The following is a 14,818-nucleotide window of genomic DNA, read 5'->3' on the forward strand; positions in this document are numbered from 1 at the left end:
TTGTTTTTCTTCTCAGTGCACAGAAGGAAACTTACTCTGTTGCTGTAGTTCAGCATTTCAGCTCTTGAGGTATTCTCAAGTCCACACAATGTGTAGCTGTGCAGCAAATGCCCACTCCCTACATTCCAAAACATCATCTCCTCTTGTTATCTTATTTCTTACTTTTCTCCTGGTTTCAGTCTTTTACAGCATCACAGCATAGGTTAAACCAAAGAAACAATCAGATCAGGTGCTCAACAACAGAGGTTAGCAGCACTGAGTAGTGGAGAGCTGGTACAGCTCCTCCTGTAGCAGGAGACAATTCAGAGTTCCTTTTCTTCCAAGCGTTCGTAGCAGCACTACTGCAGGCAGAACAGAGCTGAGCCCCAGCACTATATCCCTCAAAGTACTGGGAAGCTGCCATCATGGGAAGGAGAAGCAGTCACACCCAGGTAATCTGTCTCTCAGTGGGGAGGAGTGAAAAATATCAGATACAGATGAAACATCCAGGGAATTCCTCATAGCCCACTCACTGGCACATCACTTTCCTTCCTTTTCTCCTCTGAAACTAGATCTGTTCTGAAGCACTTCTTTTGGTCTAGAGCACAGCTAAAGAGCTGTGGTTTAGGTTGGTTTGGGGTTTTTTTTGCAGTCACCTAATCTCCCTCTACTTTTCTTTCTTTTACTCAACTTAATGCAAGTAAGAATATATATGGCCAATAGGATTAAAAGGCAAAATCAGTAAACCAATAGTTCTAAACATTTTTAAAAATATGCCAATCAATTTTTTTTATGCAAAATGAAATATCCAATGTTCTCAAATCATGATTTCATTGCATATTGAGAAATCTGCATTTCATTTTATACTGCAAAATCTCAACAAAATCACTATCAAAGTTTTTAAACTAGAACTCTGAAAATTCCCATCCTGTAACGAACATAATAAAATTGTGGTTTGAGCGCTGTTGAAGATGATGCATTTCAAAATCATTAAGTTTTGTGTTAGAACAAGAAATTACAGCTTCTGCTTAGCACTAATTTTATTTAGCAACCCAGTGTCCTCTGTTCTTAGTTGTAACTGTCACCTTGAATCCTCGGTTTATACAGGTAATTCACAACTAGTCAATGCATCTTCTTCAAAACTTCAAAGTCCTTATCCCCCCCTCCAACAGAAAACGAAACAAAAACCAAAATCAACAACAACAACAACAACAAAAAGTAGAGAAAAGCAGTTACCAAACGTTTTAAACTTAGATCTATCATATATTCAGTGCAAAGAAAAATACCAGTAGCTATGCATTTAGTTCTCCTTTCAGGTGTATTTTTGCCATCCAATTTCTGGTTCTGTGTTTTCTTTGGAGTTTTGTTTTTGTTTCCTTTTTTTAATTGGAGTCTTTAGTCTGCTTCTGATCCAAGTCTGATTTCTTCTTTGGTCATGCTCTTTCTTCAAATTATTTTCCTTTCATTCTGCTCTTGTGCCAAGCAATAAAAATAATCCTGTCCTCCTTAACCTTCGCTCATCAATTACTGTCTGTGTCCTTGCTCCACGAGACAGAATCTCTAACTGTCCTTACACACAACTCCTCTAGACCTTTACAGCCCCTTGATATTCACAAATTCAGTAACATTTCCAGTTTTTCCATTTTTTTGACACTAAGACAATTGAAAACATTCTTCAATTTGAATACCAGAAAGGAAATACATCATCATAAAAAAGGGCATAATTTACAATATTCCTTTTGTTATACAGGGAAATCCCTACATATAGTTTTTGCTCATTTGCATATAAAAATAGGAGTCAAAGCAATGACTGTACCCATAGCTACAAGAAAAGAACACCCTCCTTAATGCAAGGATAGATATTTATAGTTATTTTGGGGTGAATCCACTGATATATTATATGGGTAATATGTAGTTCCTGCCTAAAACTTCGCTAATCAGCATGTATAATCAAATTCACTCATAATGCCAGCTCAGTCAAGCTACTGAGCTACACTGACACGAGTGTAAGCATATATTTATTAAAATGTCAATGGTCAACCGAGCAAGACAATTATCTCAGTAAATCAGTTTGCAATATCTACACAACTATTAGTGATATAAACGGTTTTATAGAGCTATACATTTCGGAAAGTTTATGGGTGAAAATACAGAGCAAGTCACAGACATGCTATTCTGAAAATAAAGAAAATAAACAAATTAAAAGTCTCTACCTAATTGCAGTACAGAAGGACTTGAGGTTTCCACGTTGAATTACCCAAGAATAATGAAATCGTTTAACGAGTATACTTTATATATTTTCTAAAAAGAACTGAAGTAATTTGACATAAGTCAAACCTCTTGATTCACTTTTTATCATTATTAGATTGTCAACATCAGTAAAGACTAACTATTGAAAAAGTCAATCATTTCAATGTACTTACAGCTCAATTTTCTCATGTGACCAACTATCCACAAAGCCTCAGTGCCATTAAGAAGTTTTGAGGAATATAGTATTTGGTACTGCCAAAAAAACATAATTAAAAGAATGCATGTAAATTATAATCATTTTCTAATCAGAAATGTTTTATGATTAGTTCATGTCTAAAATACATACATTATCCCAAAAGGCAGGTTCCAGCACAATCAATGATACACTGACAGAATTCACAGTTAGGAGTCACAGTGGGGTCCTGATCTTGCAACTGAACTTTCACAAAAAGAACCCCGCACTACTGCAGAATCTCCTGAATTTCAATAGGGCCCTACCCACACATAATCAATTACAGTCTGCCTATGTGGGAGTAACAACAGCGAGAACAGGACCTGTTCCTCCACACACCTGCAAAAATACCAAGATTAAAAAAAATAAAATTAGTAACATGCAGCAAAACCTATTGATAGCCTGTTTTATTACAGCATTTAACACATAATAAAGGAGTTCCATACATCTCTAAGTTGCATATTATTTACAGGAATTTTCAGCTCGTTCTTTAAAGAATTTTGGCTTAAAATTGCTTGTGGATTTTACATGTAGTGGCAGCAAATTACGGGAGCTTTTACTGACACATACTTGAAATTTAAACTTTTAATTATTATTTTCTCAAAATTAATTATCCTAGTTTCTTTGGTCTATTATGCAAGTCACTTTTTAGTGCTTATGCCTTCTTAAAATCTGTCCCACAACACCCATTTTAGGGACACAGCATAAGCCTGTGAATTTATTGAGGTGTGCGTAATTGTGAAAGTGTCTGACCACACAGAGTAGCATCCAAGACCAAAGTCTTTGAAAATACATAACAAAAAGCAGTTTAGTGTTAGTCATTTTTAGACTAAAAAGGAGCAGCTTTTTGGAACAAAAATCCTCATGAAAATCAGTGATTATTAGTTATTTGCTCAGTTTAAGCACTTAGTGAAGGTGTTTAAAACACAGGGAGCACCCAACATGTTAAACAAGAATATACCACCACTTTGCTGCTCACAGAAAACTTAACATTCATAATTTGACCTTACTCTTCTTATTAAAAACACATTTATCTTGATGTTTAAAAGGAAAATGCTATAAGTTACAATGTTTTTATATATTATAAACCATTTAAAAGCAGGTTAGCCCTAGGTGTCATTAAATAATATTTAACAGGTGACACCATGTAAGATTCATGGTAATAAGGGTTATAAGAACCTAAGAACCACCAATAGATACTATAAACATGCAGAAAACATTTCTTCATTCCTATAATACAGACAGCATTGGAGAAACAATGACATTAAAAAAAAAAAAAAGAAATCTGGGACCAAATGAAAACATTTGGGAATCTAACAGAAAAACCAAAATTTTCACAAAACACAATGCAAGTTTGGTTTGGATATTTTTCTTTTTTTTTTTGGTAATGATGAGTTGGTCTCCTCTTGGCTTTGATTTCATGAAAAAAACTATAGGAAAATTAGCAAAAAAAGGAAAAGAATATCACAGGTTTTTGTTCCTTGCTGTCAGGTTGAAAACTGGGCAGGAGGACAATCAAAAAAGTTGAAATTTCAGGATGGTTATCTTACAATAATGGACTGGCAGTGTTTCTTCTCATGTTACTGCTTTTAAATTTCACATTTCATATGCACGACTCTTAGGCTTCTGTTACTCTGAGAAATTCAACTTTCTAGAGAATACGCTACAGTGCTACAGTTCTGTTTAAAAACTGTAATATCTTGACCCCTGTCTAAGGTTCCACGGAAAGTTTAAAAGTATCAGACATGTGCCAAATTAGCGTGCCTAAACAGTAAGTGAAGCAGTACCTCTGGCAAGTGTAATCCCATTTCTCATTGACTGAGATGAATGGACAGACCAGACCTTTCAGGACAATTGTGACAAAATCACGCAGCTACAGATTTAGCATTTCCCAAGTTGCAATGCAATGTGGTAACCCGATGCAACTTGATCCTAATATTGTTTTCTATCCCTGTATCAAGCTCCACATCTTTCTTCACAATTTAAGTTAATTGGAATACAATGCATATTTTCTGCACTGTTCCAAGAGTGTAGGTTGTAGGATGGGTCAGGGACACATAGCAGCAGTCTAAATTACAGTCAGTTTCTGGAGAGAGCTGAAAACGCAGTTTAACAATTTTGACGGCCTAAGAGTAACAGAGGTAACATCCAAACAGTCAAAGAAATTAAATAATGAAGCTGTCTCAACAGTTCCCTTCTCTGACATGGACAGGAAAAACATGTTTCTAATCCAAGTATAGAAACTACTATAAAATGGAATGATTCTCAAGCAGTTTTGGAGACTAGAAGGCCCTGGCAAAACCAAGTTTTTTTCATGACTAGCAGAAGTAATGAAGTCTAGCTACCTATCAGCAAGCTTGTAGGTACCACCAACACACTTCTGCAGAACGCCGGCCCAAACCTAGCCTGGCTGTTTTCCCATTCCCTTCTTAACAGATTTCCCCAAATTCCAGCTTCTGACATTTAGCAGAACAAGAGACAGCTCACATTGTGGCTAGGTCTGAACTACACGTGTTGACTGGCAGCCCAACCAAGCATGCCGACCTGCAAGTCAACATGTCGAACAGAACAGAAAATTTCTGAGTCTGTGCTGCAGCTTTTTCTACCCTGGGGGCACTAATTTGAGTCCCTTCTCTACTCACAGCTGCTAAGTTTCATTCAATTTGCAGAAACTTGACTTTGTGACCTCTAACTCTATATCAAATAGACCTGAAATTAAGCAGTGGATTGAAAAATTATTAGGAGATAACATTATCCTATATATCTTGTTTTGTTCAGAAACTAGGCATGAAAACACTGTAGCATAATCACTGGGAAAATAACTAATGATTCTTATGTCATTTATTGTTTTCATTGAGGAGTTACACAACAAAGTCAGTTATAACAGAACACAGATTTTTATGTGGTGATAGCATAAACGAACCCAGAGAATGTAGAGACTGTTTCAATAAAACGGGCTTTGTTTTGCCACAGTGAACAGGGCCCTAAATACAGGTTGCTTCATGAAGGTGAAAATTTAACAGAAATACAATTTTATATTTCTTTTTAACTTACCAAGAATATAACTCCCTTCGTGGAGATCCCTGCTTCTCTTCCAACTCCATGCTGTCTTTCCTAAGGCTTAAGAAAAGTTCAGTGATACATAGTTCAATAAAGCAGTGCCATCAAGTCTAATCAAAGTCTATTCAGTATACCTCGATTTTGTAGTTTCTGGTTGGTGGGGTTTTTACAGGTTTGTTTTGTTTTGGCTTAGTGTTTTTTCTTTTTAATAAACACAGTGATTTTTAATGCATCACTTTAAAATTCTGATCTCAGTACCTGGATGCAGATACTGGTATTCCAAATTAAGGAATAATTTTCAATAATATGCAAATCCCAGTTCCCTTCTCTATACATGGCATCCACAACGCTCTGCTTACCCCTTCTATTGATATAGCACTAAATTTTGACTTGTGTGTTTCTCACCAAGGCATAGTTGCAATCAGAGGGTTTTATTTGTTGCTGGATTCCAGGAACTGATGAAAGAAGGAAAGAAATTGAAAAAGTATAATGACCTCTCTAAAACTCCAGCAAAAAGAAGAGAGACAAAGAATAATCAGTGTGGAAAAGTTAATAGAAAACTGGACATTAGAGGAAAGGTTAGCAGGAATGGGTATAAGAAGAGTCAGGGAAGTGAAAGTGATTTGACCAAAAGGGGACAGAACAAAAGAAACAAAATTATATTCTTAGCAGAGTAATCAAAATGAGCTTTTCAAAACTGTTTTGAGATTGGCCCATCTCTTCTTCTACTGCAGTAAAAGCATTACATCAATTCAAAAAATGCTTTAGGAAAACCTTAATGCCACTTAACATGAACCATTCAACTTTAAGCATTTGGAGTATCTAAACTCTGCTCAGCTAAACAACTAAAGTGCTTAGATTTGAAAATAAATGTAATGATATTGTAATCATTCACTGTGTCAGTCGTATTGAGCACACATTCAAATCTGAGCCCCAACTCCTTACCCAAAAAACAGGCAGACTCACACTTCGGGGCTAGTCTGGATCCAGCCTATTGGTTACCAGATAGGCAAAGTCAAGTACAAGAGACGTAAAAGACTACTGTGGATTCAGACTCTTCTCTGAAAAGCCATACTCATGCAAGTATTTTAACTTAAATACAGGATTAATTGTTTGGTGAAGCAGAATGTAAATAGTTAAGTGCTTAAAGTTAATTCAAGAATCAGCTCCCTAAAAGAAAACTAAAGAAAAAGTGCCGAGAAAGAACAAAGAAATGGATTGTTGAATCTGTATTAAAAATAAATGACCTCTGGGTTACATCTCAATGCACTGTGCCTGAAAACTGCTGCTTCTTTCTGGCTTAAGTATTCAACTTTGTTTTTAAAACATGTAATGGTAAAGAACCCTGGCAAAGGTTAAATTAGTTCAGTGGTTGATAACAGTACTAAAGTAATTCTTAACACAGGGTGTAGTTCAGATATTGGTATAAAGGGTTCACCATCTCTCTCGACTATTTAAACAGACTGGCATTTCCAAACCCAATTTGGTAAACAGTTGGAACAGGGTTAATAACCTCTATTCCAACAGGAAAAACTGTGGAAATCATAAGCCACTAACAGGGTTCTGTCCCTTTGAGTTCTTACTCTACAATAGTTACTAAAGGGAAACAGTTATTGAGCCATTTGTTGAAATACCAAAAAATGTTTAGGGCATCTCTCAGCATTCTGTGAAGTTCTGACTACTGTGATCTGTTTCCTGAACTGCATTGTGTGCACTCTTATTTTAAACTGTCACCTATCTAAATTACCACTAAGCCAAACTCAATGCTCAACAACTATATTCTCACATGCAAGCCCCTGCTACCAATATTCCAGCCTTTATCTATAGCTGTAAGAAAAAGGGAACTCACTCGTTTTAAGATACATGTTTAATAAATCCATACATATAAAAATCATTACTTAATTATTATTAAGAGTAAGACTAAAGACCTGATAAGGCAGTGAATTAGAGAGAGAATTAGTTCCTCTGTAGATTCAGTTACCTTTTCTTAAAATGGCTAAACAAAATAATGTTTTGTTCTCAGAAGAATTATGAGCACTACCAAAATTTTATAAACATTGTGAAGCTCAGAGTTCAAAATTTCCCAGAAATTGGAAAACTAGAGAAGCAAATGAACAACTTTCATCAAGTTGTCTTACAAGAAATAAACTGAACTGCAAAAGAGCAAACAAATTAGTACTAGCTAAGAGCATTTCCAGATCCCTCACTCCTCCATTCATTTCAGTAGCATTTCATTTAAATGCAGGCATACGTATCTGCAAAGTTTAAGCTTCAGTCTTTCAAAGAGCTTCACATATCTGAACTTCACTCTTCTAAGTAGTGCTGCTGATAAAACTACTCGTGAACAGAGTCAAGCACAAGGACTAACATTAAAGAAAGTAATAAAGAAATTAGCTAATGAATGCAGGGTATCACTAACAATTACTTCTGAAAAGTGAAGGACAGCAAGGAAGAAAGCAAAGCTTGAAAAATAAAGAGCTGATATATGAGGGGTGGAGAAGAAATTAGGTTATGACCCCAGAAATTACCCTACAAAAATTTAACTTCAATACCTATAAAATAACAGAATCAATGCTAAGCAGAAAAAAAAATAATAGAGCATCCCTAACTTAACAGTCATGACAACCATGCTATTTTCTCACCATTTGATGAGTCCTCTTCAGTTCCAGGCTGAAGTTCATGCATGCTGTGGAGAAGATCACTTGGCAACTGTTCTGCTGTAATTAATCCATGAATAAAGAATAGGCTTCAGTTTTCACAGATACCAAGCCAGCACTTTTCACAATCATTAAATTCACAAAAATATTAAAACATTTAGAATTTACAGTTAGGCCATTTTAGCAAAACTTTACCACAGAACCTAAGTTTAATACCAAATCCTTTCTTAAATCCTCAGGGACATGTTTGTTATTATGAGTCAGGCCTATAGGTATTGGAGTCGATATTAAAAGATGTGAACGAAATATAGTAAATTCAACCTTTTGACAACAACATCATTAGTCTTTATGCTACACTGAGCATTTTAGAGGCTTAAAAAAAAGCTAAATGGAAAATGTGCTATTGAAAAATTAGGAGGTTAAAAAAACCAAAAAAACCAATTTTATTTTTGATCTGCAAGTTCATAGGAAGTCTAATAAAGTATACGTGGTCCTAAGCCAGTACATACTTCTTGCAGTCCTTACAGTCTATAGAAGCATCCCTAGATCAGGTCTATTCCGGCAAATTCAAAACTCTGTTTTCATTGTACAATAGTAAATTATGTCCACTTCAGTCCTTTCTAGATTACAAACTCTATCACTGCTAGCAGATTGAAACTGCAAAAGCAATTCCAAATCCTGTATTTGTCAGGGCAAATCAGAAACTGAAGAGCTACAGAAGGAAGTAGAACACTCACACATGAAAGAGGATGTCCAACTACAGTCAGTAGGTTATTAAACTGAAACTTTAAACTTCAAGTGATACAAAATTTACAGAGGAGGCCTGAAGGGAGGCTTAGGTGAACCTATAACAGGGATCTAGAAGGCTGGATGAAAATCAGGGGCAAGGCAGGGCTCAACTTAGAAAAATAAATAGAAAAAAATTCAAACTCCCACTGGCTGTATGCCCATATACAATACAAACACAGAAATACACACCAAAGTAATATGTAGGAGTGCAATTATTATAATTATGTGGGTGCATCTTAGCGCCCCTAAACTGGTCTAACTTACCTAGGAACTGATCCAGATGAAATGGAATAACATGCAAGAACCCAAGCAAGCCAAATAATCTAACTAAAAAGTTACATGGTAATGACACAATGCCAATTTTCATTACAACAAATTCCTCTAATCCTCACAGTTGTAAAATAAATCTTAGAAACACATAGCAAGGTAATTTGTAAAGCAATGTGTGCCTGAGTCAGAAGACAGCCTGCAGCTTTCTAACCACTCCTAGCTATAAGCTTCTGTCCTTTCAGCAGATAAGTACCTTGCTTTGGTTTTCCACCTCTCAGCTGGACTAGACAATTCAGTATATCCAAGCACAAAGTCTGCTGCATATAGGAAACTCCAAGTACAGGAATCTGTGGGGATGTCATCTCAGCAACACAGATTATATTATAAACCACTCTCTCTAATGATTTTCTCTAGACTTTTAATTTACAAATTCAGGGTCTCAAGATCCTCCAGGGCCTAAATCCAGGATTCCTAAAGAAGGGCCTACTAGGTCTCTAGATTGGATCCAGGTGTTAACAGTTTCCCTCATCCAACATATGAGAACCTATGCAATGAATGGGAAAAAAAGCTATCATTTCCAGAGACAGAACTTTCAAAGGGCTGGTGCAAGTCTAAGGAATGAAAGTGCCTAGAAGCTAAGGGCCATCAGAAACCTAACTGCACCTTGCCTGAAAAACAAAACTTGTTATTTCAGCCTTGCCTCACTAACATAAAGACATTATGTTATGTATATGGAAGAAAAGACAGACAAAATAAATTGAAAATATTCAACTGCATGTGCTCCTTCCCCTGGCAACAAGAGAATAGCTAATATGACAAATGCTGGTCATGTCACTTATTACAGTATGAGGAGATTCTCTGACAATTCAATGGCACTCTCTGAGGAGAAGAACTGAAACATAGGACAGGCACTACTAGGAGGTGTTCAGATAGGCCTGTAACGAGAACTGCATTAGGAAAGGAGTTCATTATAGAAACTGCAGCTTAACCTCATATTTGCTACCACAGCAGAGAAGACTTCCACCACTCTAATAAGCCCAAGTGGTTTGGAATGGAAATTTGACCTAAAGAATTGACATCACTTCTGGTGAGGCTACAAATCCCTTTCTCTCTCTTCTGTCTTCAGCTGTGTTCCTGCTGTGACTTTTTGGCTTCAGTAGTCACTGAGGAAACAAACTGATGATCCTCTCCCAGATGCTACAGCCAGGGAATGCAATACCCACCTCGTATTACATGGATTTTACACTACAGCAATTGCCTTTCTCACTCGTTCTGATTTTCAGTTAAATATTTAGCCATTCTGATCCTTAAATTATTTTAATTGTGCATTATTTAAGTTAAGAGATATGCATGGAAGACATAAACCAAGACTATTAAATTAGGTTTATGTTTTGGGCAGTCCTAAGTAATTCTGAGAACAATCATTATCACTATTAGCTTCTTAAATCCAAAATACAAAAGCATAATAATGAAGAGAACTACTCAATGTGCTTACACATAGTAATACTCATTTCAGTCTGTACAGGATTGGGGCCTATGTGCATTAAGTATGGAATCTGAAAGCAAGTACTAGATATTAGAGGATGTAAAAATTTCACTTTCATTAAAAATCTTAAAAAAATGACATCTGAAAGGATAATAGTGTGATTCATATTAGAGAATACCATGTATCATAGAAACAGTGTATCATAGAATACTGACATACTATCTTCTACACCTTATTTCTATACTCTGGTTGGAAAAATGGGTGAAAAATTATAGCTAGAATTATTTTAGGGCAAAAGTAAAGAGAAGTAGTATCAGCAGCATCATAATTTTTTTTTTTTACTGTTTTCACTGCTATTTCTACTGCAAAGTTTTATTTTCACAAGCACATAACCATCAGGAAAAAAACATGAAAAATATTTCTTTTCAGCTGAAAGGTACACTTTGAAAATTTTGCTCAGGGTAATTTTATTAAAAGAAGAGCAAAAACGTAAATACACTGCAAATCATTTATATTTCCTCCTTATTAATAGAATAGCTTTACGAACAGAAGTTTTTTTATCTGGCTCATTTTCACTGAGAACCTGGTTTAAAAAATTAGGAATCTGTTTCTTTAGCAATACCAAACTTCAAATCCGAGGAAAATATAATAACAAATGCCTAAGATTAGTTATGTGATTACTTACATGTTGCCTTGCACTACTTTCGTCACTAAGGAGCTCCAGAATTACATACTTTCTGAGTAGCAGTAGTTTTCGTAGCCATGATGGTCTAAGTTCCTTGAGACCAAAGGCTTCGTGTTTTCTACTGTGGCAGTTGGTTAAAAAAAAAAAAAAAAAAAAAAAAAGAGACATTACCTCTCCCTTTCAAAAACTTGTTCTGCTTACATTTTTGTCAGTGCAGCTCTAGCAGGGAGCAGTGGAATCATGAAAAGCATTAGGCCCTGAGCCTGCTAATGCTCGTCTGCCAGCAGTCAACCGAGTTCAAGATGACTCGCTCACAGACGTGAAGGGAAGATTTTGAAAGTCAGTGGGAGCAGAGCTCCCAGACTCTCATTCTGTACTTTTGAAAAATCTTCCCCGAAGTCATGGGAACAACAGTTTGCAGGTCTCAGGCCTCTGCTTTCTTTTCCCTTTTCAAAAAAGCGCATCAGACTAAAAAAACACAAAACCACAAAACAGAACAAAACACTCAAGTCAGAAAGCCCGAGGAGCGGCTGGCAGGGATGCGCTGGATCTCCCTGCCGAGGCAGGGTCCGCGGAGCTCTCAGGGAAGGACTCTCCAGCAGATACAAGTCAAGTGCAGACAGCGAGTGGCTCGGGCGGTACCGCAGCCTGCCTTTCCCCCGCTGCTTTCGGCAGCTCCCTAACCTCCATATCGGCTTCCCCATCCCTGAGCGGGGCTGGGAGCACTACCCGGCCATCAGGTACCTTACGCTCAGTCACAGCTCGGGCCGGAGGGGAGCGGGGGGGAGGATGCGGCGTGAAAATGAAAGTTCGCGTTTTCCCTGAGCGCTCCGTGCGCAGCCGAGGCGGGAGCGCTGCCCCAGTTGAACCTCGCTCCGTCAAGTTCCTCTGAGAGAGCTTTTCTCTTTTTTTTTTGGGTGGTTTTTTTTTTTTCTTCTTTTTTTTTTTTTTTTTTTTTTTTTTTTAGTTTCAAATGACCAGTGTAGGGCACTCGGGGCCCGCTGTGCCCTGCGATGCTCCCACACAGCCCCGCTCCGCCGTTCAGGGGCTGTTCGCAAGCCCGGGCGGGGGGCGGCCGGCGGGGCGCCCCCGGGGCGCTGCCGCCGCGCAGCCGGTGCGGCGGCGGGAGGGGGATGGGGAGCGGCGGCTGCCAGGCGGGATCGGGATCGGGCCCGCGTGCTGCGGGCAAGCGCCGAGCGCTCCCAACCCTCCTCCGGCTGCGGCGGGGTGCGCGGCTATGGGGGGAGACGGGGGGGGGGGGCAAAGGGGGTCACGCTGCAACCTGAGCGCTGCGGGAGCCGCGGGGGTCCTTAGAGGCGCAGGGGGAGGGCGGGGGGGACAATGTGGGGGAGGCGCTGTTCATATTTTCCTCAGGTCCTCTTGGCGCACATCCCCCTCCCCCCGCCGGGCTTCCTTTCCCTACCTTCCCAAAACCCTTTCCCTACCTTCCCAAAACCCGCTGTCGTCTCCCCCCCTCCCCCGCTATCCACCACCCCCCGTATCCCCACCAGCGCCTTTACCTTGACAAGTTCGCGGGGCCGGCGGAGGTCTCGCTCCCCCTCTCTATCTTTCTCTTTCTCTCTCTCTCTCTCTCTCTCGCTCTCGCTCTCCCACACACATCTCTAACGCGCCACCTCTCCCCCGCGGGCCCGGGCTACGGGTGACATTTCTCTCCCTCTCTCCCTCCTTCCCTGCCCCCCCCCCCCCCCCCTTTCCCCATTAGCGGCGGTTGGGTCGGGAGCGCGCGCTGAGCGGGGAGGGCGTGGAGCGCGCGCGGGCGGCGGGTGGCGGGCGCAGGGGGGCGGGGGGGAGGGGCAGCATTGACAGCGAGCGCCGTGTCCGTGCGGCGCTGCCGCCTCAGCCCCCGCGCGCCCCCCCCCCCGTTCCCGGCATGCCCCGGGGCGGCGGGGCTGGCGCTAACGAATTTGAATGAAGAGCCCTCCGTTCTTTCGGCGCCATTTTCGAGTGATGCCCGATCGCATCGCTGCTGCCGCCGCCGCGGGGGAGGCGCGGGGCGCGGGGGCCACCCGCCCGCCCCGCCAAACTCGCCCCCCTCTACCCTGCGCTATCCCCGCTTACACCCTCGCCGCCGCGCTTCGGAGCGGGTACCACCGCCGCCGGCACAGGCGGTAAGAGCCAGAGGGAGCGGGCGCGGCTGGGGCAGAGGGAGCTGGGCGGGCGGGCGGGGGAAGCGCGTCTTCGGCAAACGGGGGCAACCTGCGCCCCGCCGCCGGGAAAAGTCGCCTCAGGAGCCCGGTGGACAGCGGGCGGGAGGCTCCCGGAGTGGCGGCAGGTCCTGGGCGGATCTGTCACTTGCTTCCCTCAGCCCCAAGAGCGGGCGGGAGCGGCCGTCTCCTCCGGCAGGTAACCCCGCTTACCCCCCCGGGGCGGCACCGCGCCCGGCCGGGGAGCCCGGGAGCCCGGCTCGCACCCGGCCGGGCCCGGACACAGCGGCGGGGAGGCGGGCGGGGGACGCGGGAGCCGCGGGACAGCCCGAGCTTCGGAGGGTCCCCCTGCCCCGCGCTCCCGGGACATGACAGGACGGGCTTTCCCTCATCTCCCCCCACCCCGGTTTTCCAACACCCCTCCCCAGTGGATTCTTCCCTCCCGCCTTCTCCCCCTGCCTCTCCGCCGTGGAAATTTCGGGGCAGCGTTCGGGACACGGAGGGAGGCTCCTGCTTCCTTGCTCTGCAGCAGCAGCAGCCAGGATGACTTCCCCACTTACATGCACATCTCCCTTTCTCGCTCGCCGCCCCCCCCCGCCCCCCGCCTCCTCCTTCCTCTCTCCCAGTGTTTTCGTAAGCTGGATTATTGCCCCTTCGCTCTTTCTCTTCCCCGTCCCTTCTCTCTCCGCCACCCCCTCCTTCCCCCCCCCCCCAAAAAAAAAATAAGAGGACAACCTTCGGGGTTTTTTTTTCTCCGTTTGTTTCCTCTCCATGTTAGCAGATTAACTTCTCCGTTTAAGCGCTTTCTCCACCTCCCACTCAAGCGTTTAATTTCCCGTGTCGCGATATGGAGCCGCCTTTTGCAGGAACCTGGGTGACGGTCGTCCTGCCACATGCTGTCATATTTATCGTCTCTGTCCCTTTGGGTATTAACGAAGGACCAAAGTGCTCTTCATCGCCTATTGCACAGGGCTATTTTCCCTCCTCTTAGCGTTAAAACGCGAGTTTCCTTCCTGAACTAGAGGGGGGGAAACATAATCCGAGACCATTTAAATCGTGCCAGCTATTTCTAGGTGTTTTTCCTTTCCTCCTACACACCCCAAAAACGAGTAAATACCCTCCCCATAGATAGCCCAGCCTAATACTGTGATCAGAGCTGGCCATTCACCTTCTCTTCTCCGCCTACAAAATTCTCTGTCTCTGTCACCCGGGTCGCTATTTGTCATTGGCTTAGCTATTTTTTGG

General features: G+C 41.7%; 1 protein-coding gene and 1 long non-coding RNA gene across 30 annotated transcripts in view; one reads left to right on the forward strand and one right to left on the reverse strand.

Annotated features, from left to right (window-relative positions):
* The window catches only part of LOC116783189, a 41,845-nt gene extending 28,713 nt beyond the window's left edge, over positions 1-13,132 (reverse strand). For 4 of the 28 annotated variants that reach the window (XR_004355535.1, XR_004355530.1, XR_004355531.1 and 1 more), the window contains exons 1-6: positions 12,929-13,124; positions 11,409-11,529; positions 8,164-8,238; positions 5,516-5,581; positions 2,576-2,800; positions 2,403-2,481 (exon numbers count right to left, since the gene is read on the reverse strand). Coding sequence is in view for 3 of the 28 variants with exons in the window: in XM_032680527.1 (XP_032536418.1) it covers positions 36-118; positions 2,403-2,481; positions 5,516-5,575; positions 5,927-5,976; positions 8,164-8,206 (315 nt within the window). In the remaining 25 variants the exon portion in view is untranslated. The other 24 variants (XR_004355529.1, XR_004355528.1, XR_004355526.1 and 21 more) reach the window with 19 other exon arrangements.
* The window catches only part of LOC116783191, a 76,178-nt gene that overhangs the window by 34,651 nt on the left and 26,709 nt on the right, over positions 1-14,818 (forward strand). Inside the window, exon 1 of one of the 2 annotated variants that reach the window (XR_004355549.1) lies at positions 13,445-13,537. The exons of the other annotated variant lie outside the window; for it this stretch is intronic. This is a non-coding gene — a long non-coding RNA (uncharacterized LOC116783191). Of the gene's footprint in view, positions 1-13,444; positions 13,538-14,818 lie in introns of those variants that run through there. 2 annotated transcript variants of the gene reach the window in all.

Source organism: Chiroxiphia lanceolata, chromosome 2 (genome assembly GCF_009829145.1).
Source record: "Chiroxiphia lanceolata isolate bChiLan1 chromosome 2, bChiLan1.pri, whole genome shotgun sequence".
Lineage (NCBI taxonomy): Eukaryota > Metazoa > Chordata > Aves > Passeriformes > Pipridae > Chiroxiphia > Chiroxiphia lanceolata.